Below are 25,082 nucleotides of genomic sequence, written 5' to 3'. Positions count from 1 at the left end.
CGTTAATTGTATAATTAATCATACATATGTGTACAATATATCGTTAGACGACTGCTAAGATATTTTTATTTAGCTATACGTTCATATTTCGCTAAATGATATAATAATATCGAGAAGTGAAAGGCTTTAAGTGACATTTCTGCAGCTTTACATAAGGGTAGCCATTAAAGTTTTAAAATTTGGAAAAAAAATGCCAACAAAAAATATCCTTTAGGTGTTTCTATAGAGTAAACTTAATTGAAGTTCAATTGAAAACATCGAACTGTTGATGCTAATGTCAAATAAAATGCACCTTTCCTTACAAAGATAAATGTCGCGTATTAAGTAAAATGTCGCTTAAACCAAATAGCCATTCACCCTCGATATGGTATAAAAAATATTGAAAATTACGAAAGATTAAAGTGAACTAATGCCTTTATTTTAATTATTATGTTATTTAACTTATAAACGTTGTATAAGATAATTACTTGATAATTAAAATAATTAAATAAATAATAAGCAATGTAAACCAGGTACTAATCTATAAATAGATACATAGACCAACTAAGTTCATACGAATGTCCGCCCGAAATGAGAATCGAACCCACGACTATCGGCGCTACCTACTCTACCAACGAGTCAGACAGTATAATCAATTTATGCACTATTAATATAAATTAATAAAAGTGACACGATATTGAAAGTTCCCCCTTTTTTTCCCTCATCAATAAGACGGAAATAGAAATAGGAAAACAATATCTGCAAATTAACTAGGTCGTCCGGCGTAACAGGCGGTCTATCAATCAAACCGTAGTGGACGCGGCGCGGCGACACCAATTATCGTGGGATGACGCGTGCGCCGCTCCCAGCGCGATGGTCGCCAGTCGCGACCTCTTCACCTAAACTACCTCCGACAACCGTTTTTTTTATTTATTGCTTAGATGGGTGGACGAACTCACAGCCCACCTGGTGTTAAGTGGTCACTGGAGCCAATAGACATCTACAAGGTAATTAATATTATAATTATAAATTTTTTTAAATGCCGATAGCCTTGAATGTCTATTTCAGCTTCACCCTGACGTTTGTAGGTGAGCTCACGGGGCTCAAACCGGAGAGTTGCTAACACTGACCCTAGCAAGAGCAGTGCTTCGCAGTAGGCAGCGGCTTGGCTCTGCTCCTGGGATAGCTGAAGTCCATGGACGACGGTATCCACTTACCATCAGGTGGGCCGTACGCTCGTCTGCCTACTAAGGCAATAAAAAAAAAATAAAAAAAACTACCACCGGATCGGAAACGCGACCCACTGAGAAGATCCGGCGAGAAACTCAGTGGGCTGTGTCTATGGGTTCATTCGCTCGTCGAGCCCTTGCGCCACCCACCTTGAGATATAAGTTCTAAGGTCTCAGTATAGTTACCACGGCTACCCCACCCTTCAAATCGAAACGCATTGTCGCTTCACGGCAGAAATAGGCGGGGTGGTGGTACCTACACGTGCGGACTCACAAGAGGTCTACCGCCAGTAAAAAGCCCCACCACGACCATCGATTACGGAAAAACAACAAAAACACAATATAGTGTACGCTGCGACCGTTAACGTGTCAATCACGCCCAGTCTATCTGACCCAGTTTCTTTCCCTACGCTCGAAAGCGAGTGCAAATTATGGCATAAATAAATACGCTCGCTTGTTGATTCATCATTAATTTCGCTTCATACAAATAATAGGCTATCAAGAATAATCGAACACGGTTTTTTTTTGTCAGGAGGAAATCGCTGGACTTCCGCCCTTTTCTGGGGATACTGGGCGGGGTATGTCAGAGTCGAACTGAGTAAAACCTCCTGTCGCTCAACAACCAACGTGCAAACCTCGCATGAGACAGAACTCATGACAAGGCAAAGGGGGGAAGGTGAAGCGTTTAGTGCGGAGCACATCTCTCCCATCACCCTCCCCCACGGGACGCCGGACTAGCGGTCGTCGGCGCCACGACCACCAGCCCTCTCGGTCGGCAGACTGTCCGAAGTCCGCCTAGATGGCGCCGGTTAGAGTGGGTTACCCTACGGAATACCCCGCTGGGCCAGAACCAGCGTGGGTCGAGGATAGCCGGCCTTCCATCACCCGGATGCTCTTGCGTAAAACGCGTGCAGAGCAGCTTGCACGTCGTCTTCTTAGGCCCCCCTCGCCGGTCCCCAGACCGACATGTGAGGGGAATCGAACACGTTAACTGACATTTTATTTTGAAAAATAGTAAAAACAAACGCGTTACAGACCATTTAAAAGTACATTCCTTAATTATCATGATAAAGGAATAACGTCATACAAGCAAGCCCATTCAATTTATTAAGCGTAATTACTAGCCGTATTATTATTAGTCCACAGGGATGGGTACCGACAACCTAACTATTTCTTCAACGTAGCAGTCATGCGACCGAACTCATGAATATTTACATAGTAATATCCAGGTGTGGACTCCTGTAACCACTTACTTGAGGACGTGTCGTAAGCTTATCCGCCCATTTACGCTTAATCTATCTATCTATATATATATACATAAAAATGAATTGCTGTTCGTTAGTCTCGCTAAAACTCAAGAACGGCTGGACTGATTTGGCTAATTTTGGTCTTGAATTATTTGTGGAAGTCCAGAGAAGGTTTAAAAGGTAGATAAATATGAAAACGCTCGGAATTAAATAAAAATAACAATTTTGTTTTTCTTTTGATGTGTTCCCCGTCGGACGGATTCCTTTTGTTTCTTTTAAGTTTATTTTATACAAAAGTTTAGGTTTTTTTATTTATCGATTGAGGCACCACGAAATCTGCCGGGTCAGCTAGTAAAGAAATATAAAAGGAAAAAATATATATCATACGATATACGAAAAGAAACCCTTCTCATTAACGTGAAACGCAAACTAGCTCGAGATAATATCCCATTATAGGTAGTGTCAATATGTCAAGGCTTGCACGAGACGGCGAAGTGGGTATTTTCCGACAAATATAAATGGATTCACCAATCTCATCAATAACAGAGGTTAATTCTTCGTTGAAAGGTTCGGTGTTGCGATGTAAAATTATTTTCAAAATATGATCTGACTAGCGACCCTCGCTTCGCTTCGGAAACTGTAATTTATTATTGATTTCTCCACTATGTAATGGATGTTATTATACATATAAACCTTCCTCTTCAATCACTTTATCTATTAAAAAAAACGCATCAAAATCCGTTGCGTAGTTTTAAAGATTTAAGCATACATAGGGACAGACAGACATAGGGACAGAGAAAGCGACTTTGTTTTATACTATGTAGTGATTCTTGATGTATTTTATTCGAATGTGGGAAAAAAAATACTTTGACTCGGATTCCGTTGACAAAAAATCAAGTTAGAGGCAAATCTTTCATCGTAAATCTATAAATGTGGAAAGAAATTGCTTCAACACTTCGAATCGTGATCCGAGAGGGTTGCGAGGATCCCACTTGATAGCGATAGTCAATGTCGCAACGAATATAGACTTGGACATTAGATATTCAAATATTCAAATAAGTGTCACGTGGTATTTTTTTGTAATTTTATTTGAAATCTCTTTCCATTAGTACTAACCTTGTGAAATATGACGAGTAGATCGTCTAGTTTTCCATGGAGATCTCCGCAAACAGTGATCTGGCTAGATATAGATGTGGTAGCCACATTGATATTGGGTAACCTTTTCAATACTTGTGTGGCCTCTTTCAGTATCTGCGCTACGTGCTTTGGATGTAAACGATGCTGTAAAGAAAGGGTATGATGAATATATTTTCAGGCATATCAAAACAAAAAGCAATTTAGAATATCAAACGTTTTAAATCTCCTTCCTGCACATTATGTTACTAAGTCTATACGAAACATGCCCGAGAACAAATTGTCTCTAAAATCTATACTCAATAACGATATTCAAAATTTCATGCATACGAAACTTACCCGAGACCAAATTGTCTCCAAAATCGATAACGATAACCAAAACTTCACGCTATTTTTTGGAAAATACATAAAAATCAGGGTTTTGGCACAAAAGACTCTTAAGGGTCGATATATACGGCGCTTCAATCTATCTGCCCCACAAATAAAAAGTTTACACGAGAATCACACGTATGTCGATTGCCATACGAACTCAATAGTGTTCCTAGAACGTTACGACTGAAAAAAATGGTTAGCCGTACATAGACGTTTAAACAAGCGTAAATCCTTCACACTATTCTAGTTTACTTAAATATTCTGGTTCACTTAAAATAGGCTGAAGTCAATACAACGAATCCGTACCTTTTTCTTTCTGAATGCCTCAATCAATAGGTCGATATCCTTTCTTTGTAGCGGGAATTCAACGTCGGGGCCACGTGAAGGCTTCGGGGGAGCGGTCTCATCGACGCCCCCTCCTTCGTCAGACTCTTCGGAAAAAACTTGTTCCACTACAAAATTTCAAAGTACGTAAACATTTCTCCTAACTCCTCCATTCGCGTTTTTCATAATTAAAGTTCTGTGCAATAAGGACTTTTAGATATTCAAGCAGAACTTTAAGATTGTTACCGTTGATTGTGAGGTCGCTGACACAATGTACAGATAAGAATAGAATCGTAGGAATGTCGTTAACTATAACATTACTCCCCTGTGTTAAAACTGGCAATATCTGTGTTCTCAATCTAGGGATGAATGTGTTCGAACGTAAATTTTATTGTCGGAAATATACGTTATGATGAACTCATTCCTTAACTATACGACGTCGCAACATATCTGAGGATTTCGTGTCGCACTAGTCCGAGAATAGCCGAGACCTAGTTTTATTCACATTACAGACTGACAAAGGTCATTGCAGTGTAGTTACTTGAACTATGTTGGTCGTGACACGTATTTGAGCTTTGCATTGTAGCAAGATAATATTGTAATAAAAGGTGAAACAAAAAAGGCATGAAAGTAATATTAACTTTACAAAATTACGCGGGGCGGAAAATTCTGTACAAATATATACTCCCAGTGCATATTTCGAATTGTATGATAAGTAAGTTGAAAAGTAATTGTTTGATTAACTATCCGAAAACTTCACCAATATTCAATTGAAATGAAATTTTTAAACTAATGCATTTTATTAAAAATGGCCCCTAAATTACAAATTAAATATTTAGTACAATACACTACTTTCTATTAATCGGGGATCGTTGAAAAGTTTCGCTTAACTTGGCTAAACCGATCAGTTCAGTTCAAAGCCTATGGTCTATCTAATGATGAATAGTCACCATTGCTCGTCGCAAATCGAGATGTTTCATAACAAGTCGCTATCTACACTCTGCAAAACTAAATATTTAAATTCTATTAGTTGTTTTTAATACGATTACAGAAAGAAATGAAAAAAGAGCTAAATAAAAATACATCTAGAAATAAGTTATCAAATACACTGGAGACTACAGAGAAAACTCACAGCTGTTGTCAGCAGAAAACTTTCGGATGTTGTTAAAGGCTTATTTGAAACGTCGAGAAACTTTCACATGTTAGTGTCCGAAAACTAGTTGACAATCTTTAATGTTTTATAGGAATGTAACAATTTGTTTTGTTATTTCACCAATAAATCCGTAAAAAATTTGCCATTTGTTTTTATGACATTTTGTTCAGTCATTGTGGCATTATACTATTATTGATCACGTATAAAGTTTAAACCTTCCAAAATAATTCAACACGGGCACAGTAACAGCACTAGATACGAATGCACCGGGCGTCTCAGTAATTAAAACACAAAGACATTAAGCTACAGACTTACAAAATTACACAGAACTTATTCTGAAAATAGTATGCAGTTCATTAAGCGATGTTGCTCTTCAGGCTGTCTCCATAAGCATTTCGGTTCCGGTGTAATCTACTCCGAGGAAATGGCATACTGAAACGACTTACAGACGGAAGCTGTTCTCGAGGTACGCTCGGAGGAGGGCCGCCCATTCGTATCCATCATATGGCTGAGCAGTGCGTTGAAAAAATTATACAGCTGTGAACAATAATACACATCATAGAAATACTTCAAATACATTTCTCTGATATGTATAATCTGTGTGCTTAGTGCGAGTTTCTTAACGTTCTCGATAGCGTAAAAGTTAAGCCAATTTTGTATGCAGCTTTTTTTTATTGTCATTTTAAGCATACGGCTCACCTGATGGTAAGTCACCGTCGCTCATGGACGTCAGCAATGCTAGGGGCAGAGCAAAGCCCCCACAACAGCCCCTACAAGCCCCTGGAACTGCGCCCCTAGCGGCAAACGTACACAAACGATCCCAATCCATACAAATATGAGCTAACTTTTACGCTATCGGGAACGTTAAAAAACTCGCAATAAACACACCGAAATGTATGGCGCCAAAAATCTAAGGCTTCTTAATTATTTTTATTATTCCTTTCAGCAAAAATTGATGCCTTTAAATAATACATCGAAATAATGCATCCAATAAATAAAAAGTATATTATTCTTCGACCAAACAAAGTATACATGAAAGTAAGCTCTTATTTTCTGGATTTCTAAATTCAACAGCGCCAATAAATGGAATCAGTAAACCGATAACAACAACGTACGAATCCCCTGGGTTTACTTTAATACGTTTTATTTTTGCGCAATATGATTGTGCACACACATGGCTAGTCAATGATTATGTTGCGAGTCACCGATGCAACCACAGAGGCATTCATGCGTACGTATCTAATGTCTAGACAGAGCATGACTAGTCAATTATTCGTTTAAAAAACAGAGCATTTTCAAATAACTCAAAAATAACATCTAAATAATAAAGCTGTAACATTCTTTTTCGCAATATTTGGAATATTTAACAGCCTTTTCCTATTTAATTTAGTGAGAAAATCTTTTGCAATATATTTTATTCTTCAACATAGAGGGGAAACAAATTTAAGCAATATTCCCGTTTATGTATGGGTCTTATTATCAATCCATCAAAGCGTTGCGAAATCCTGTAAATTAAACATCAAGATTGAATACCACTTCGTTTACATCTGTGAGTAAAGTATGAAGAAAATAATACGATAATAACTAAATATACTTGAGACCTTACAACTTATATCTCAAGGTGGGTGGCGCATTTACGTTGTAGATGTCTATGGGCTCTAGTAACCACTTAACACCAGTTGGGCTGTGAGCTCGTCCAACCAGCTTGCAAAAAAAAAAAATTTTGCTTATAGTTCATAGAAATATCAAATATTATCTAGTTACACTTTGTCATTATTTGTAACCCTGCTCAGTCAGACTGAATGATTGAACTGAAATGTTCAGTGAGCAGAGTGAGTCAACATAACTGACACCGCTTCGCCTCTAGGTACATAGATAGCTTTATCCATTTCCGACTTAATTAACTGTGACTTCGTTATTTAACCAAGTCACATGTCGAATGAATCTTAATCGGCTTATCCCGACGATGATTCACATTAAAATTCATAGAATCCAAATACATAGACGAACATTTCCATAAGAGGATTACCTGCGTAGCGAAACCCGTTATGAGCGATATTTGTAAATAAGATAGACTGAATTGCTTTTGTGTTGTTACAGTGAGGATAGGAACAACCTGAACATTATTTTCACAATACTTTCTCAGCGGCGAGTTAACGCAATAAATTTAGTGTAAGCGACGACTTCACTGGTGGTAGGACCTCTTGTGAGTCCGCACGGGTAGGTACCACCACCTTGCCTATTTCTGCCGTGAAGCAGTAATGCGTTTCGGTTTGGAGGGTGGGGTAGCCGTTGTAACTATACTGAGACCTTTTTTTTATTGCCTTTGTAGGCAGACGGGCATACGGCCCACCTGATGGTGAGTGGTTACCGTCGCCCATGGACTTCAACAATGCCAGGGGCAGAGCCAAGCCGCTGCCTACCGCTTAATACTCTCCACAAGCCTCGTTTGAAGAAGGACATGTCATAGCGCTCGGGAAAGACCGTAGAGGGGAGCTCATTCCATAGCCGGATGGTACGGTATTAGAACTGATTTCTCAAGGTGGGTGGCACATTTACGTTGTAGATGTCTATGGGCTCCAGTAACCACTTAACACCAGGTGGGCTGTGAGCTCGTCCACACATCCAAGCAATAAAAAAAAACCTGAACATTATTTTCACAATACTTTCTCGGCGGCGAGTTAACGCAATAAATTTACTGTAAGCGACGACTTTAATCGTCCAAAATATAATTTGTTCATTTACCTCTGTAATTATAATTAACGTATTTTCTTCACTCGCTACCAACGGTAAATTAATTAATAAACATAATAAATGTTTTCCAATTATAATGTCTGTTAGCCGCATTTTCATCTTCGGTGGAGCAATTCCATTAGTTAACGTAAACCTAACTCTTAATCACTTATAAACTCGATGCAGTTTGCAAATTCTAATTTCACAAACACCTACTGCTCGCTCCACTTGAACGTTAATTTAGTTTAGTCTTTGTTAGCGGGTATTAACCAAACAAATATTGAAGTTAGATATTGTACTATACATCTTTATTTCTAGCTCATATTAATGTCTAACTCATAACAGCTTTTATATACTGTGCCACCATTAAAATGTTCTAGTTATTTAAAAAAAAACTTTGTAAATATTAAAATTTACCATAATATAACTAGTCTCGGAAATTCTGCTCATATACCCTTAAAAATAACTTTTCAATCAACTCCATTGAAAATAAATTTACATTATCTGGACCAGAAGCACTTGTTTGATGCAATCCTGGTCTTATGAGTTATTACTTCCCCAACATCACTTCATAGTAGATATACAATTCCATCATATTTTTTCACCTCGGCCCACTGTATCTTCAATACTTGATTTTGTTAGTTGCTGATTGGTAAGATAGCTCTGCTTATAGCTACGACGAAACAAATATGAATTTCGTATTGAGAGGATATTCGTTATGTCCAATTCAATTCGACCTTATTTCTCAAGACGCGAGGCATCTATGTGCTCCGACAACCGCTTTACCAGATGAGTCGTGAACTGTTTTGGTATTTTACATAGAATAAAAAAAAACCTTTACCTTCACTTGATCATGTTCGCCCGCATATTCAATGTTCTGAAATATGGTCCAGGTATAACGCCTTCTCACTTCCATTCGCGCTAAATAACGCCTGTACCACTGCTGAATTAAAATGGCGGCTTTCATAGCTGAAATCGTTTTGTGTCTTTAATACGTAGTATAAAGTGGCGAAATGTTGTATATATCTACATATATAGAAATTAATTGCTGTTCGTTAGTCTCGCTAAAACTCGAGAACGGCCGGATCGATTTGGCTAATTTTGGTCTTGAATTATTTGTGGAGGTCCAGAGAAGGTTTAAAAGGTAGATAAATATGAAAATGCTCAGAATTAAATAAGAATAACAATTTTGTTTTCCCTTTGATGTGTCCCCCGTCGGATGGATTCCTTTTGTTTGTTTTAAGTTTATTTTATACAAAAGCTTAGGTCTTTTCTTTATCGACTGAGGCACTACGAAGTCTGCCGGGTCAGCTAGTGAGATATAAAAACTTTACATATTTTACCAATACTTTATGTACTGTGAAAATAATGATTACTTAATTACTAAAAAAAGTCTCTAAATCTTATAACGATTTCTGTTCTCAATGTTTTATAAGGGAAACTTTTAAGGCACAAGTTGGCGTTCTCTCGCGAACCGTATCACAATTTGAAATAAATTTTAGCGATATATAGGTATATGTAAAGAAAAACCTTCATAGTCTAAAACTCTTTAGTTTTATAAAAAGGATTTTTCTTATATGTCATTCAGTGAAGTTTGACATTCAGTAAAAAGAAAGTTCAGTTTGTTAAAAATAATAATTTTATTAAATTAAGGGCTTTAAATGTTGTTTTCTCATTATACACATAACAGAAAACGCAATTAAGTCTTTTATTGTTTATTTATTCTGGAGTACCCAATATCATTCATTATATATACAAACGCAAAGCACGTAGAAATACTGTTTGATCTTTTGACTCAAGAGCACAATGGAAAATCTCGTTATCACTTGACTTTACACTTTGGCGCTACAAATTGATCCCAAGCGTACTCGTAGTACGAGTAGATGTCACAATTCTGACTTTAATGAATTTAAGATTACATTTTGAATACATAAAGTCTTTATTACAACGGCCGTCTGGTGTAGTGGTAAATGACATTGTCACTACATAAGGGGGTCGCGGGTTCGAATCCCGCCAAGGGAAGATATTTGTATGATAAATATAAATGTCTTTTCCAGGGTTATGGATGTATATTAAATATATGTATGTGTATAATAAAAATCTTACATTTATTTCCTTTACCTGTAACACAAGTTCTTTACGAACTTATCACGGGACCAGTTAACGTGGCGTGACTGTTAGTAAATATTTATTTATTATTATTTATTATAGTTCTAATGATTCTAAGTATTTCATGAAAATTAGTTACTTTATTTATTATAATATATAATATATGACTAGTCACTTATGCTATAATGTGCTATAATATATATATTCTTATTTGTGACTACCTAGATTTAACTTTAGTTCATCTATACTAATATAATAAAGCTGAAGTTTATTTGTTTGTTTGGTTGAACGCGATAATCTCAAGACCAACGCTCCGATTTGAAAAAATATTTCAGTGTTAGATAGATTATTTATTGAGGAAGGCTATATAATATCTATATAACAAACTATCGTGTAATAACAAAGTTAATTAAACTTGATCCAATAGAAAATAGTTTTATAGTTAAGTTTCGACGTATAGCTCGTGAGTTAATAATGAAAACCATATCGATCCGCAACTCATCCTAAGTTGAGCAAACCTAAATAATTCATTTAAAAAAACTACTATCTCCGCTACGCTTTGGATACTGATCTCCGTTCAAACAAAATTTAAGTCGAGCAAAACACAAATAGTATTCAAAAACACATGCTACACTTTTAAGCTTCTGGGAATTTCATTATTATAACTATTCCTTAAACCTCTTTAGATTTAGAAACAAGTAAATAGTTACGTATATGTGTATAGGAAATTAATTATGAGAGGGAATATATTTTTATCTCGAATAATTAAAAAAAATATTATACAAATTTTGGTTTCTTTAATGCTTAGAGAAAACTGACACCGCTGTCACTCATTGTGCAAGATTAATCGTTACGATTACGAGTATATTCATCTGAATGAAACCCAATTCTATTCATTTGCAACAAAATATAATGCTCGTATTAAGATACCTTTTATAAAAGAGCTTATATATTGTGACAACATTTATCAAATCTATTTGTGAGAATATAACTTTGAACACAATAAAACAATGCTACAATTTTTTGTAAGAATGGTAATATTTTATTAAAGTATCGTACAGCAGTTCCGTATTAAACATTTGAAATTTTGTAATTTAAGTTATAATACAGACTACTAGGGACAATGATAAAAATCGTCATAGATAAATGACATTGAACAATCTAAGCAAGCAAACATAAAATGCGTTTAACCTTATGTTGTGTGGTAGTGACCCCGAGCACCACACATCGATGACAGAAACGAAATAAATACACAGGCCGGTAATACCAGGAACTCGGAGTAAACATTAACCAAAGTAGGTCAAGTGGGGACATATAGGTTATATACATCGTAAACATTAGTCGACTAGCGTGCCACTAGATATAAAAATGCATTTCCCGTTATACCTTAGGTCCCGGTAATAAACTTAAGACATTGTTAAAGAAAATATGATACTTAGATTCTTCGACAATAAACAACATTGTAATCCGTGACCACTAGAAAAATATCTTAGTTAAAAAGTAGAAAAACTTTCATACTTTATTGAACTGACATACGTGTTTTCAGTACTTGCCGATATCGTAGGCATATCGAAATTCAGATACCTTTTGAAATAATTCATTCGCTTCAAAAAGAACGATGTAGTTCGAAGGTAAATTTTAAATATTTTTTTTTTTATTGCTTACATGGGTGGACGAGCTCACAGCCCACCTGGTGTTAAGTGGTTACTGGAGCACATAGACATCTACAACGTAAATGCGCCACCCACCTTGAGATATAAATTCTAAGGTCTCAAGTATAGTTGATATAAAATTATATAAACAAATATACAAACAAACAAATATAAAATTTCCTAAGGTACATTATGAAAGTATGTATTATTGAGTCATTTAGATTATTTCAGACAAATAGTAAATTACGGAACATTACGTACGATACGAACTCTGAATCTTATGCAAGCTTACATAAGAAGCCAAGAATCAAATTAAGATTTCCAGTTTGAAATTTTGTAGATCTTAATGAATGATGTAACCAAAAATAACGATAGGATTGCACACCGTCTAATAAGCTTTTTTGTCCTTTGTTAGTCACAAATTAATTTCTATTTAAATCAATTTCTTTTTAAAGAGCTTAACCAGTTCGAGAAATTTGGAACACGCAATTTTCACTGCCAATAGGCTTCGAATACAATTCTGCCAAAGTGTACAGGAAAACCAAACGAAATACTATTTGACGGTTTGTAGCTCTGTAGCTTGAACTTAGAGGCTTTCAAATCTGTTTGTGTAAAATAGATTTCAACTAAAATTGGTAATCACAAATTGGTTTTCCCTAACACCACACCCGTAGATAATTAAATTATCTTAGGCCCTTGTAGAAAGTAATTATTTGTGACAATCCTAAGGATTCGCAAAGTAAATTGAAAGACGTACTGGTTCGAGAGCGCCTCAACCCAAAACTCGTTGAGTTAAGAACGTAACAAAATCTCTCGTAATTTGGATTTTTTTTTCTTTCATGTATCCAGTCAACATAGCGCAGACTTTAGATAGAATACTTTGAAAGTGAAGTCGCAAAACATAGAATCGCACAGCAGTAAAAATCGCGCGTTCTGCTTACTCGCCACATTTTGCCCCCAATCATCCCGCCACCGCATAAGTCTGATAACAGTGTGACATCTACGTTATTTGTTATATCGTTGGATGAGAATTTGGCGTCTAAAAGTGGAGCAGGCCGGACGGCATCCTCTTCCTGTATCGGACTTTGACTTACGGGGTACTCTGTCGGTACTATATATGCCTTAATACCCTTGACATTAACACCCACGCTGACGTAGCTGTATAGTTTCTTATATGAAGTTTGCTCTCATAGAAACTCTATACGCTAAGAAAGTTCGGTTTGAATAATAATACAAAAATCGTACCAATTCAATTGAGACTTCTATTCTGTGTTTACCAGCAGTATTTAGATTATGACAATTTTCCGGCTAACGCTTAAAACTGTATAGGCTATGAAATCGTATACCCATTTTAGATAATAAAAATTAAAATAAACTTACTTCTTTCAGCTTTAGTCATACTAACATCGTCTCTTCTCCAAAATTTCAAGAAGGGTACCAAAGCTTTCATGGTATATTCGCCATTGAGTAGTCTTTTACCCGATCTTTGGGGAACCTCTTGTTCTATTTCTGAGCTCCGACATGATGAAGAATCATCTCCTTGGGAGCGAGTACGTCGACCGCCACGAAAACTAACGCACCCACAACCCTCAGCCAAAGAAAACATCGTGGGACTCTTGGCCCTTACTCTGTGGCTTTTATCTCTTCGCTTTCGATTGCATCTTGGCACTTTTTCGCGGGATTTAGGAATGGCTGCGGCTGATCAATGGGCAGAAATTTGAAATTACGAACATGACCCGTTGTATTATATACCCATGAATACTCTTGACCGGATGAATCTGGAATGAAATAATAAGTGTCATTTTAAATTTTCGTGATTTATAAGCAGCTAAAACTACTTTATTGTTGAATAAATGCAAGTTGCAACCGTAAGATTTCGTTTAAATAGGATAGAAAGATGTGTGTGTAGATGTGGGTGTATTATTAATATTGACTGCATGCTACTGACTATAATACGTAGCATATCGTATTACAAAAAGAATAGGATCCTAAATCGACTTAACGACGACACCCACGAGAAAACTAAATCCTTTATCTAATACAACTCTCGGGATGTAACCAACACAAAAATAAAAGGAAAGGTATACTAGAACAACCGAACGAGAAGCCGATACGCAATACGCCAGGGTCCAAAAAAAATGGTAATACGAAAACTAAATCTATCATATATAAAATAAAAGGACGCAATTGTAAGCGAAGCGTGTCAACCCATAGCTCTTTACAGAATAATTTTATATATACCTAACATTATTATTGGTTACGGTTCACAGATGTGACGGCGCACTTTGCCTTGAACAAGCTATCTAAGCTACACATGGAAAAATGGAGATTCGGCTCACCTTGAGGCAATAGTTTTATACCTAATAGGCCACCGACGTATATACAGATTTTATCCTAATCTGTAAGCTACTAGTTTTTAATTACACTCTATGTAACTCCGTTTTTAATTACATCTAGGGTCCTGGTCGTTTTGTGAGATTTGCTATCTGGCCGTTTTTTTTTCTACAGAAGAAAATCGCCAGATCGTGAGATTTGTGGGAGTTGGACCTCACTAAAAACTTTTGCTGTTCACAGCCGGCACCCTACCCAGGACCGGGTCGGAGTCGGGGCTATTGAGACAGCGGGACAGGGTTGACGCAGAGCATAATAATATTACATCCATCTCGCCGCCCCACAGACGCCAGACCGGCGGCCACCGGCAACACTACCACCGGTTCCCTCGATCGGCGGGCCGAGAGCTCGCCTTGATGTCGCTGCATTGCACTTTCCCCGAATCGGTCTTGGGAACGTGGACTACCATCACCCGGCTTCCTATTACGGGCGAGCGTGCAAAGCGCGCCGCCCCACACCGAACCCGGTACATTCGACCGACCTGAATTCTAAATAGGAGCCAACCAACCGGCGGAGGTAGAGGGGCACTGGAGGGGCATTGGAGGGCACTGCTCAGGCAGAATTTTAAATGCGTTGGCGATGTCAAGAGACACCGCCAGCGCCACCCTGCCCCGAGAGACGGTATCGTCTGAGAGGGCCCGCACGCGAAGCTATCTGGCCGTAGCATATTAATCAGGTGTTCCACTTAGATGATTCCACTATGATTTTGCAATAATATATTCCACTAAGATTTTGCAATTTAAATCACGACGTCATGACGTAGCATGCACCGCGATATTCACATTATAATGTTCATAGGCTTATTCCTGTATAAAAAACAATCGGTAACAACGGAGCCATTGACTTAGCCTAATTTGGTTTTGATGAATTTAATTTGACTACAGCACAAATAAAAAGTTAATTTACAAAATTGACTCTCGAGTAAAACACGTTTAATGAAGAATCTTGATCAAACAATTACTTCGAAAAAAGCACAAATGAAAAACACTCCTCGTTAATCACAGTCGTTCAGACTACGACACAAACCGTAAGATACTTTTTACTACACTAGGCCCAGCAAACTGCTGGAAGCTAGATGTATTGCTCATTCCGTTACTATACTGGCGTTAGAGAGTGATGGATATACACCGGACTACGCTAATGTATAATATTACTTCACTCTGCATTTAATTATTTTATTCTGCCTATTCTACTGACCTCGAGGGATTATTCTAGCTTCACCGAACTAGTAGGTGAGCTCGCGAGGCTCAAACCTGAAGTTGTTGTTACACAAACCCTAGCAAAAGCCGTGCTTCGCAGAATCTACCACCAGATCGGAAACGCGACCCACTGAGAAGATTCGGCGAGAGACTCAGTGGGCTGTGTCTGTGGGTTAATTTACTCGCCGAGCCCTTCGTTGCAAGCGACGGGTTGGACGAGAACAATGACCGGCTGCCTTTAAGTTAATCAAGTTATGCAAGGTTTATTACAAATGTTATGGGGCCAGTTCATAAGGCCCACTGTTTCTAACTTTATCAGAAGCAATCGACTTAAGTGTCAGCCTTGTGTCTTCTTTATGTACTGTAACATATTTGTCATTATCAAATGTTTTTCAATGTATGCTTTACTGTTAACTCTTTAATTTAGTAGTAGGGTATATCGATCGTAGCCAAAAGAAATGATCTTATTGTATGAATGAAATTTATTCAGTCGAAAGGACAACAAAATTAAGTTAATCTATATATTAATACGTGAAGCAAAAACTTTGTATCCCTTTTTGCGAAAATTGCGCTGACGGAGGAGTATGAAATTTTGCACACTTATAGAGAATATAGAGAAGAAGTGCACAATGTTAATAGTTTTTTTAAATAATGCATAAAAGATGCATTAAATCAATAAAGAAAACATCACACACACTACATACCATGTATTTGACGCACACACGCATGCATACTATTTATTGTCAAACCTTTGTTCATGACGTCTGTGGTCAAATTGAGAATAGATTAAATATTGCTTGACATTATTAATATTTTTTTATAGTGTCGCCTTGGTGAAATTTGTGATTATAGAAGTTCAAAATACAATCATAATAGTGTACAAACTTACAATTCCAATTAATTATTATAGTCGAATTTCGACTACTGCGGGACCTCTAGTTCTTATTAAAACATCTCACGCAATTTCACGCAACTAGAGTTCATGTTAGACTCATAAACATAGCAAACGATTGCTACGTGATCAGAAATGAAAATTTTACACAGCAAACGCTACATTTGTAGAACAATTTTGAAAAGTAAATTCATCAATGTATTCATAGTTCATAGTATGTTTAAAGTTAAAAAGGCAATACAGACAAAAAAAATGATGAGGCCTTTTGAAAGCCTTATTGATGAGGAGATGGAAAAAACGAACGCTGAAATGCAGATTCAGATATTCTTAACCTCCTCTACATGTTATATTTTTTTCACATATCAATTTCAATTTCCTAAGAGAAATCGTAATCATTTTAATATATAAAAATAAATTATTTATTAAAATAACTAGATGATGACCGAGCTTTGCTCGATTTTTTTTTTGATAACGCCATCTTGTTGTGTCTTTAAAGCGGTTAGTTGCCCTCAATTAAGAAAAATAGTATTATTATTCGCCAATAGATGTCGGGAAGAGTTGATTATTGAAAACACGAATAAAACAACATTTTCTGAAAATAAATCGTAGCTAGATCGATTTATCGCCCCCGAAATCCCCTGTATACTAAATTTAATGAAAATCGTTGGAGCCGTTTCCGAGATTCAGATTATATATAAATATATTATACAAGAATTGCTCGTTTAAAGGTATAAGATTATAAACAAAAAATTTGTTGCTCGTGACAGACACATTACAAGGACAAAAAGGTTTTCAATTTAAACTTTGTTATGCATTTTTGCTTAATTCTTTATACCTTGTGTTTTCTTAGTACAAACTAAAAGAAGCTTACAAAATAACACGCATCTTTCAGAAACATCCACGCGATTAGCTTCTCAAACAACATGACGACCTTCCTTTTTTTCTTTTTATCTTACTTTTATCTTAGTAATACTCGTATAAGCCAGCGTTCACTTTTCTCGTTAATTCGTACCCCAAATAACGTAACGTGATATTCACACTCTGATATTGTCTGCTTTAATTATTTGCAACATGCCAATAAACGAGCCTACTTTCTTGCATTCGAAACTCCAAAAGCTGGTGGTCGGTAGCAAATTCTCAGCTCACCTGTATTACAAACAGTATTGTAGATACCATACTGTACTGTAGGATTATAGATTTTAATTTGACTATATTTTCTGCTGCATACGTACCGGTTTTAAGAACAGGACATCCGTGATAGCATTACAATTGATACTTAAATCCCAATGTCGGATTCGCGGCAATATTACGGAACCGCATTCCCTTTGTGATATCCGTACGTAACGTAATTAAAAAGCCTTAGGATGGGCGACTTGTGCTCTAAAAAGCGTAACAATTTGATACGGCTTTCTCTACCGCTTTGCTTTGTTAAGGACTCCTAACATTGAGTTAATAATTTGACTTTTCCTTCCAAAATTTTCTATACTTACAATAATTTTGCGATTCTCAAATAAAATGATCATAGGAAGATGTAAAATTCCAAGGAAAAAATCCACTCTGCTTCGCAATGTTTTTATTGTATAAAATAACACGGTATGTTCGATACCTGATAGAATCAATTCCACAAAAAAAAAACAGGAAATTTTTATGCGCCTATGGTCGCGCTCTGTTCAGGGAGACGAAATCATAGACAGACTGACGCGGCAGACGACAGACTTGGAACTCAACCAGTCTTACAGTTTAGCATTGAATCCTCTAAGGATCACTTCTACCTCGAATATAACTGCCCAAACGCACCACGCATCCATTAAATTATTCAACACTATCGAATTGACATGTTACTATCATTACTATAGAACCCGTAAATGCAGGCAACGGGCCGCATTTTTCGTGTGCCCAGATTCGAATAGCTAACAAAACTTCAGAGGTGTCAAGGGACACCCGGATGGGACGAAGTTCCTTTCGATTAATTAGTGAAGGAATTGTAATTTTTTTTTAAGTTATAATAATAAATTACGGCATTATGAAGAAGAAAAAAACAATACTATGAAGTAAATTACTATTGTTGAAACGCTATCTCGAGAAACTGTACTCATTACGCGGACCAATCGGATACGAGCAATGTCACGCGATATGACGAATCTAAAAAGTGTCGTGACAACTCTTCGTAAGAATTTTTCCGTCTAGCCCCCTTTCACAACGCGCGATAAGGAACTTCGTTCCAACACATACGACTATGAAATGCAAACCATGGCAGAAATAAACTGTAAATATCGTAAACAGCAATGCTATTATGCGACTATTTTCAGAATCATTTGAAAAGCAAACACATAAAACTGATCGTAAATGTCGAGCTCTCTAAATGGATTCCATTCGGAGAAGAATATTAGACGATGCTTAAGTGTGTTTTATTTTCACAAATTTCAATCGGTGAATACACCCTGTACATACATACAGACTGAAATGAGCGCTTCGAATTGAATGGTAAAAAGTTTATCTTCGTTTTATTTACAAACCGATCGTAACGTAAATGTAGGTCAGTTTCGGTTGCAGAAAACGACACGACGCTTGTTGGCATACATTTAAATGGTTATTTTGCTCACATTCATATTGAACTAAATGATTTCATTACGAATTAAAGTGAGGTTCGGTCGATATCTATATATTAATACGTGAAGCAAAAACTTTGTATCCCTTTTTACGGAAATTGCGCGGACGGAAGAGTATGAAATTTCTCACACTTATAGAGAATGTAGAGAAGGAGTACAGGATGTTAATATTTTTTGAAATTATGCTTTCTAAAATACATTAAATCAATAAAAGAACATTACACACACTACCATGTATTTGACACACACAAACGCATGCATACTATTTGTTTATTGTCAAACTTTTCATATTGCTTATAGTCTGTGATCAAATTGAAAATAGATTGAATATTGTTTTGACTTTATTAATATTTGTGTATAGTGTAGTCTTGGCGAAATCTGTGATTATAGAAATATAATAATAGTATTTGACAATGGAATTATAATAATGTTCAAGCTTATAATTTCAATTAATTTTATAGTCGAAATTCGACTAACAAGGGGCCACTAGTTTATATAATTCCCTGAGTTTATGTATGTAACGCGACCCATTCAATAATAAAAAATAAGGCATTCAAGCAATGGAATTACCTTTACAAAATAAATCTTCATACTCTGTGAGACCCAGCTTTCAATAAGAGCATAGGGGAGTACTAAGACAGTATGAATCCTACAAAAATATAAGCTACTTGGTCGAGCATTTTCTTTTCTTTATTGGGCTGGGGGCCGAACCTCCTACAAGGTCCCGCGCCGAGGGAGCTCTCGGGGCATGTGAGACTGTGAAGATGTTCGATCCAACCTACTAAACGACTTCCTTGCATTCTCCCCCAAGCGTCCGATTTCCGCCCAAGGTAGAGTCATCGTTATGGTGAATCGATGGGTGGCCCATCGATACGGTTGATGTTCCAGAATACCCCTTTGGACCAGAACCAGCCTGTCGTATCAGATCGTCATCCGGTCCCTTTTATGTGCCTACGGCTACAATTACACTGCGGCCCGCTAGAGCGAACATTTCCTAGGTCATAATCAAAACTAAAAGTTTTTATTAAGGTAGATCCTCGCAAGAAATTTTAATTCGCTATGACGTTATCACCAATTCGGAATGAAATTTCAGCCCTCAGAATGATTAGCAAGAAACTCTAGAGCTATTTAATGCTGTTCTTGCTTGAAACAAATTAATTGTGTTGAGCTTAAATGTTTGTAGTCAGTTTATAAACAGCTAACAAGAAAGTTCTAACCTACCTAATTTCGTTGGAATCGTAAAGTCGAATTGCTATCGTAAAACGGGACAGAAACATCTACTTTAATCTTTTTGTTGGCGCTAAAACACACTTAGGTATGTACAATACATAGATCATTTACTTTCGACATTGTTTGACATTGGAAATTCATGAAATTATAATAATTGAATCTCGACTTACGCTCTTCAAAAATATTTGTACTTACAAATAAATCAATCATACCTCAATGAGCTTATTGACAAGAACAATATCTGTGACACTGTTCGCTTAATTGGTTTGGAATGTTGTTTTATATATTATTCTAATAATAATTTTGTGAGATATTTTATCAAATTAATACATCATATAAACAAATTAATATGGGTACTTGAACCATACAAAACTACAATCCACCGTAATCGAAGACGGACTCCCCTGTATCGCGACATAAAAAAATATTTGTATCATCAATATCATACAATTTTATTAACAACTATATAAGTCAGGTTTAAACTCCTTTCATTTTTTAAATAACCGAATTAAACTAAAATTTTTTTTTTGTTTCATTTTGTCAATATCAGCAGGCAACCAACTTGGATTATTCCAAGCAACAAAGAGCTATAATTTTTAGATTTACTGAAATTAGTAAAACACAAGCTCAGGTAGACTCTTGGGGTTCATTGCTACAAATCTTTTTATACAGCCTAAATTAAGAATCTTGAATTGAGGTGACAAAAATGTTCCCTAAATATATTTATGAAGAACTTGATTATTTGGGTGTCATTTTTAAGCTGCTAATGGCGTATAATGGTAGCACCGAGGGCCGTAAAAGTACGGTTAACTTGTTTCAAAGGGTAGTCATTTAAAAAACTGTGGCACATTTAACACAGCTTTCGACTTTAGGTTTCACTAAACAAAAATTCGAATGTACAAAATCTCATGTAGTATTTTCCTGCGTAAGCTTTTACGAAGCTCTGTTAATTAACGAACCTATATTATTATTATATTAAATTTTACAAATGGTATCATTTGCCCTTCATGAATAACAATATATTATTGTATTAGCTTTCAGCACTGGCAACACGACAACAAAACAATGTACGAATAATATATGCATTAGTATGCGTGTTGCGTGCGATGACTCCCAGTTTATATCCCAAAAGAATATTTAGGTTTTCAATTTAGTAAATTCGCCTAATTTCTGACCATCTAGCACATAACTTAATAATACTAACATAATAAGTACAAACGTTGACCTGTGGCAATCAATGTATGTTAAATAATTACGAAAACACAATTATTACGCATAGATAGAAGTGTACTATCTAGAACTATAAATTAATTAAACCACAACGTTCCGTGCCAGATGTGTGAACAATTCCAATTTGTATGATGAATTCCATCGGTCCGTCGGACATGGAAATGCACTAAATGTAAAATTTCTCCGGTAATCTTAACTTAAAACGTTACTTTGTTATCTACCGTTGGGAAATAAATATGCGTTTTATTTATTTATTGCATAGCTACCATCTAACTGGCGAACTAGCTCACTGTTTACCAAGCGTTAAGTCCCTACTAGTTCCCATAGATATAACAACGTAAATTCACATGACCCATCATGAAACATAAGATCGAAGTTTTTTTTTTATTACCCTTGTAGGCAGACGCGCATACAGCCCACCTGATGGTGAGTGGTTACCGTCGCCCATGGACTTCAGCTATGCCAGGGGCAGAGCCAAGCCGCTGCCTACCGCGGTCTCGCTTGTATTGTATAAAGACTATCAAATCGGATCATTAAATCGTAAAATATTATGACGATTTTGCGACAAATATATGCAGTATGGAGGTATTACCTGTATAAACTTACAATACACACTTCGATCACCACTTACGCTATCTTATAAATTTGAATGTTCGTAGTAATTCGTAACTTGTTCCTGAAAATGTGATACCTGTATATTTCCCTAGAATAAGAGTTAAGTGACAACTTGATTTGGACACCGGCATATGTAAAAATCTGGTTTTAGTTTCTCGTATCAAGCGATTGCATCAAATTAGATTTTTAGATTAGAGATGATTTTTAACACCCCCTGATGCCATTGCAATTTGATCTTAACAGAAAACATAACCAGTTCTAATGGAATAAGCACATGAGAACAATTAGTAAAGTTCTTGAACAATTCACGCATCAGTACATTTTCTCTTTTTGGACCCTCTTCTCAAAGGGGATAAATTAAGGATATTCGACTGCCCTCAACATCGGGTAATGAGGATTCCACTTCCATCTCAAAACCACGTTCTCGTAGCTTGACCTTTTACCTTTATAACATTATGTGTATGGAATCATCAAGTTAGAAGGCAGGAAATATTAACATAAACCTGTTCCCTATTACAAGATCAATTTAAGATAAATCTCCCCCACCGAACGTGGTCTCGCCTTGTCGCGGCGGTGGGGCTTAAGCGTGCACCCCGATACCGTGGAGCAGCGTTGTCTGCACAGGGGTGCCGTGAACAAAGAGGACTGCACACCGTGTTCCCGTTTTCCCACCTTTGCTGGACAAAGGGTGCGTGAAGCGGGAGATGGCTCCCTTCTGGAGCCCTCTTGAATACTAGGCCATGTCCCCGGCAGCTTTTTGGCTGCTAAAGGGGAAGGCCCTCCAGAGGAGGGTACCGGTACGCCGGCGTGGCCACACCGTGGTCAGACGTGTGGGTCTGTCAGTAATGGTAGACCCCACGTGGATGAGAAGTGAACCGGAGGGCACTCCCTTCCGGTCGCTGGTTGCCATGTCCCCGGCTGCCTCTTGGCGGCTACAGGGGAAGGCCCCCCAAAGGGGGGTACCGGTTTACCGGCGTGGCTCCGAAGAAGCACACCGCAATCCCTACCGAGTAGGGGACGGGGGCTGCTGCCTAACAGGAGCCGTGAGGATGCGAACCTCTATAAAAAATGCCCCAATCCCAAGTTTTTGACACCTGACGATGGGATGAATGGCTGGAGGGAGTCTAGTCCCAAGGGTTGTCCCATACCGTAATCCCCACTTGGTGGGGGGCGGGGGCCGCTGCCTAGTAGGGGCCGCGAGGATGCAAACCTCTATAAAAAATGCCCTAATCCTAAGCCTGTGACGTGCCCGGTGATGGGATGAGTGGCTGGAGGGTGTCCAGTCGTGAGGGCCGTCCCAGGGGACCGACCCCTGGTTAAATAACAAAGGAACGAAATGAATGATGGCAAACTTACAAAAAACATTACCCCAGGAGGGTACCACTCTAGGTGGAGAATCCCTCCGTGCTTCCACTTCGGTGGGAGCATGCTGCCCCACGTATTCTGGGGGGGGCAAAGCATGCCACGATGAAGGGGGCTGTGCGACGGGCAGCGGAAAACCCGTCGAACCGAGGTGTGCCAGCGCTGGCTCGACGCGCTCTGCGCTCGTCAGCGACTGCGAGGCGGCTGGCCCGAAAGGGAAAGTCAGGCGGAAGAGGAAATCGAGGGGAGTTTCTTCCCGCGAAGGGAAGGGGGGGCTAACGTCGTCCTCTGACACGGATGCCCCACCGGAGAAAGTGGTGGTAGTCTCCGATTCGGCCTCTGCCGCGGAGGAGATGCCGCCCCCTAAAGGGAGACCCGCTCGGGGGAAGGGCGCACCGTCACCGGCGCCGTCATCGGCGTCGATGTCTGTCGCCTCGCTGGACGGGCGGACGACAGAAGAGGAGGAGGGCGGTCTTCGGGACCCTGCCTTGGTCATAGGCAGGGCCATGAAGACCGTCAAGTCGTATGCGGCGACCAGTGCCAAAACCAAAGCTGCTGGCCGCAGGCTGCGGGAAGTCGTCTCGCGAGTCTCGAAGGTTCTGCCTTCGGTTGCTTCCGCCAATGACCAGGTGGTGCAGCTGATGGCGGAGAATTTGAGGCTCCGAGCACAGCTACAGGCGCAGCAGCGGCCCGATGGCAAGGTTGCTGCTACCAAGCGGGTAGCCGCGACGAGGTCGTCGCCCGCGTTGCCGCGTGCCGCTGGGACGCGGACTCCTCCGGCATCTGTGCCGGCGGTGTCGCCGCTGGTCTCCGGGGTCCCTCGGGGTCCCTGTCCCTCAGCGGCGGCTGGCGACCCGTGGCCCGTGCTGCCACCATCGCGCGCGGTACAGCGGCGTTCGCGTCTCCCGTCGCCGCGGTCTAGGGAGGCGACGGCCGTCGAGCGGCAGCAGGGATCCGCGGGGCCACGGATCTTGGGCCTGCCGGAACCGAATTGCTACAGCCTGGACGAGATTATCGATCGCACCGTCCAGGCTGTAATGGAAAGGCTGGGTGGCGGGCTGGCGGCTCTCGAAGCGAAACGTATTGTCGCTGGTGACGCTGAACGGCCTGCGTCTACACATGCCGCGGTGCCGGGTGCTGCAGTGACCCGCTCCACCCCCGTACAGGCTCCAGCTACTAGGGCGGGCCCGGGGCGAGACAGAGCCAAGCGGGGGGGCGGCGCTAACGCGAAGTGCACATCGCAAGCGCCTCAACCCCGTCCGCTGCCCCCGCCCCCGTCTAACATGGACGAGGGGTGGAATGTGGTGGCCCGGCGGGGTGCCAAGAGGGCCGTACCGACAGCTCCCCAAGTGGGTGGAGCACCGGCCACTGCGGCGTCTCAGGCTGCTCCCCAACAGGGTCGAGCGCCTGTGGCCGCCAAGAAAAAGAAGACGAAGAAGAAGTCGACGCGCGCGCCGCGGTCGGCGGCAGTGGTCTTAACGCTGCTGCCGGCCGCCGAGGCCAAGGGCGTGTCATACGGAGATGTAGTCTCCCGGGCGTGCGCGGCTATTGATCTGGACGAGATCGGGGCGGGGGAGGGCCTCCGCTGTAGGCTGACGGCCAATGGGGCCAAGCTACTAGAG

The 25,082-nt window shown here is 39.1% G+C and overlaps 1 protein-coding gene across 1 annotated transcript in view; it reads right to left on the bottom strand.

Annotated features, from left to right (window-relative positions):
- The window catches only part of LOC101744368 (serine/threonine-protein phosphatase rdgC), a 71,723-nt gene that overhangs the window by 22,623 nt on the left and 24,018 nt on the right, over positions 1–25,082 (bottom strand). Inside the window, exons 2-6 of the mRNA XM_021349125.2 lie at positions 13,313–13,710; positions 9,013–9,140; positions 5,885–5,975; positions 4,268–4,413; positions 3,572–3,736 (exon numbers count right to left, since the gene is read on the bottom strand). Coding sequence (XP_021204800.1) covers positions 3,572–3,736; positions 4,268–4,413; positions 5,885–5,975; positions 9,013–9,140; positions 13,313–13,538 — 756 coding nt within the window. The 5' untranslated portion in view covers positions 13,539–13,710. The remainder of the gene's footprint in view (positions 1–3,571; positions 3,737–4,267; positions 4,414–5,884; positions 5,976–9,012; positions 9,141–13,312; positions 13,711–25,082) is intronic.

This window comes from Bombyx mori, chromosome 13 (genome assembly GCF_030269925.1).
Source record: "Bombyx mori chromosome 13, ASM3026992v2".
Classification (NCBI taxonomy): Eukaryota; Metazoa; Arthropoda; class Insecta; order Lepidoptera; family Bombycidae; genus Bombyx; species Bombyx mori.
The sequence above is the reverse complement of the archived record's forward strand: the minus strand, read 5'-3'. Positions and strand labels throughout refer to the sequence as shown.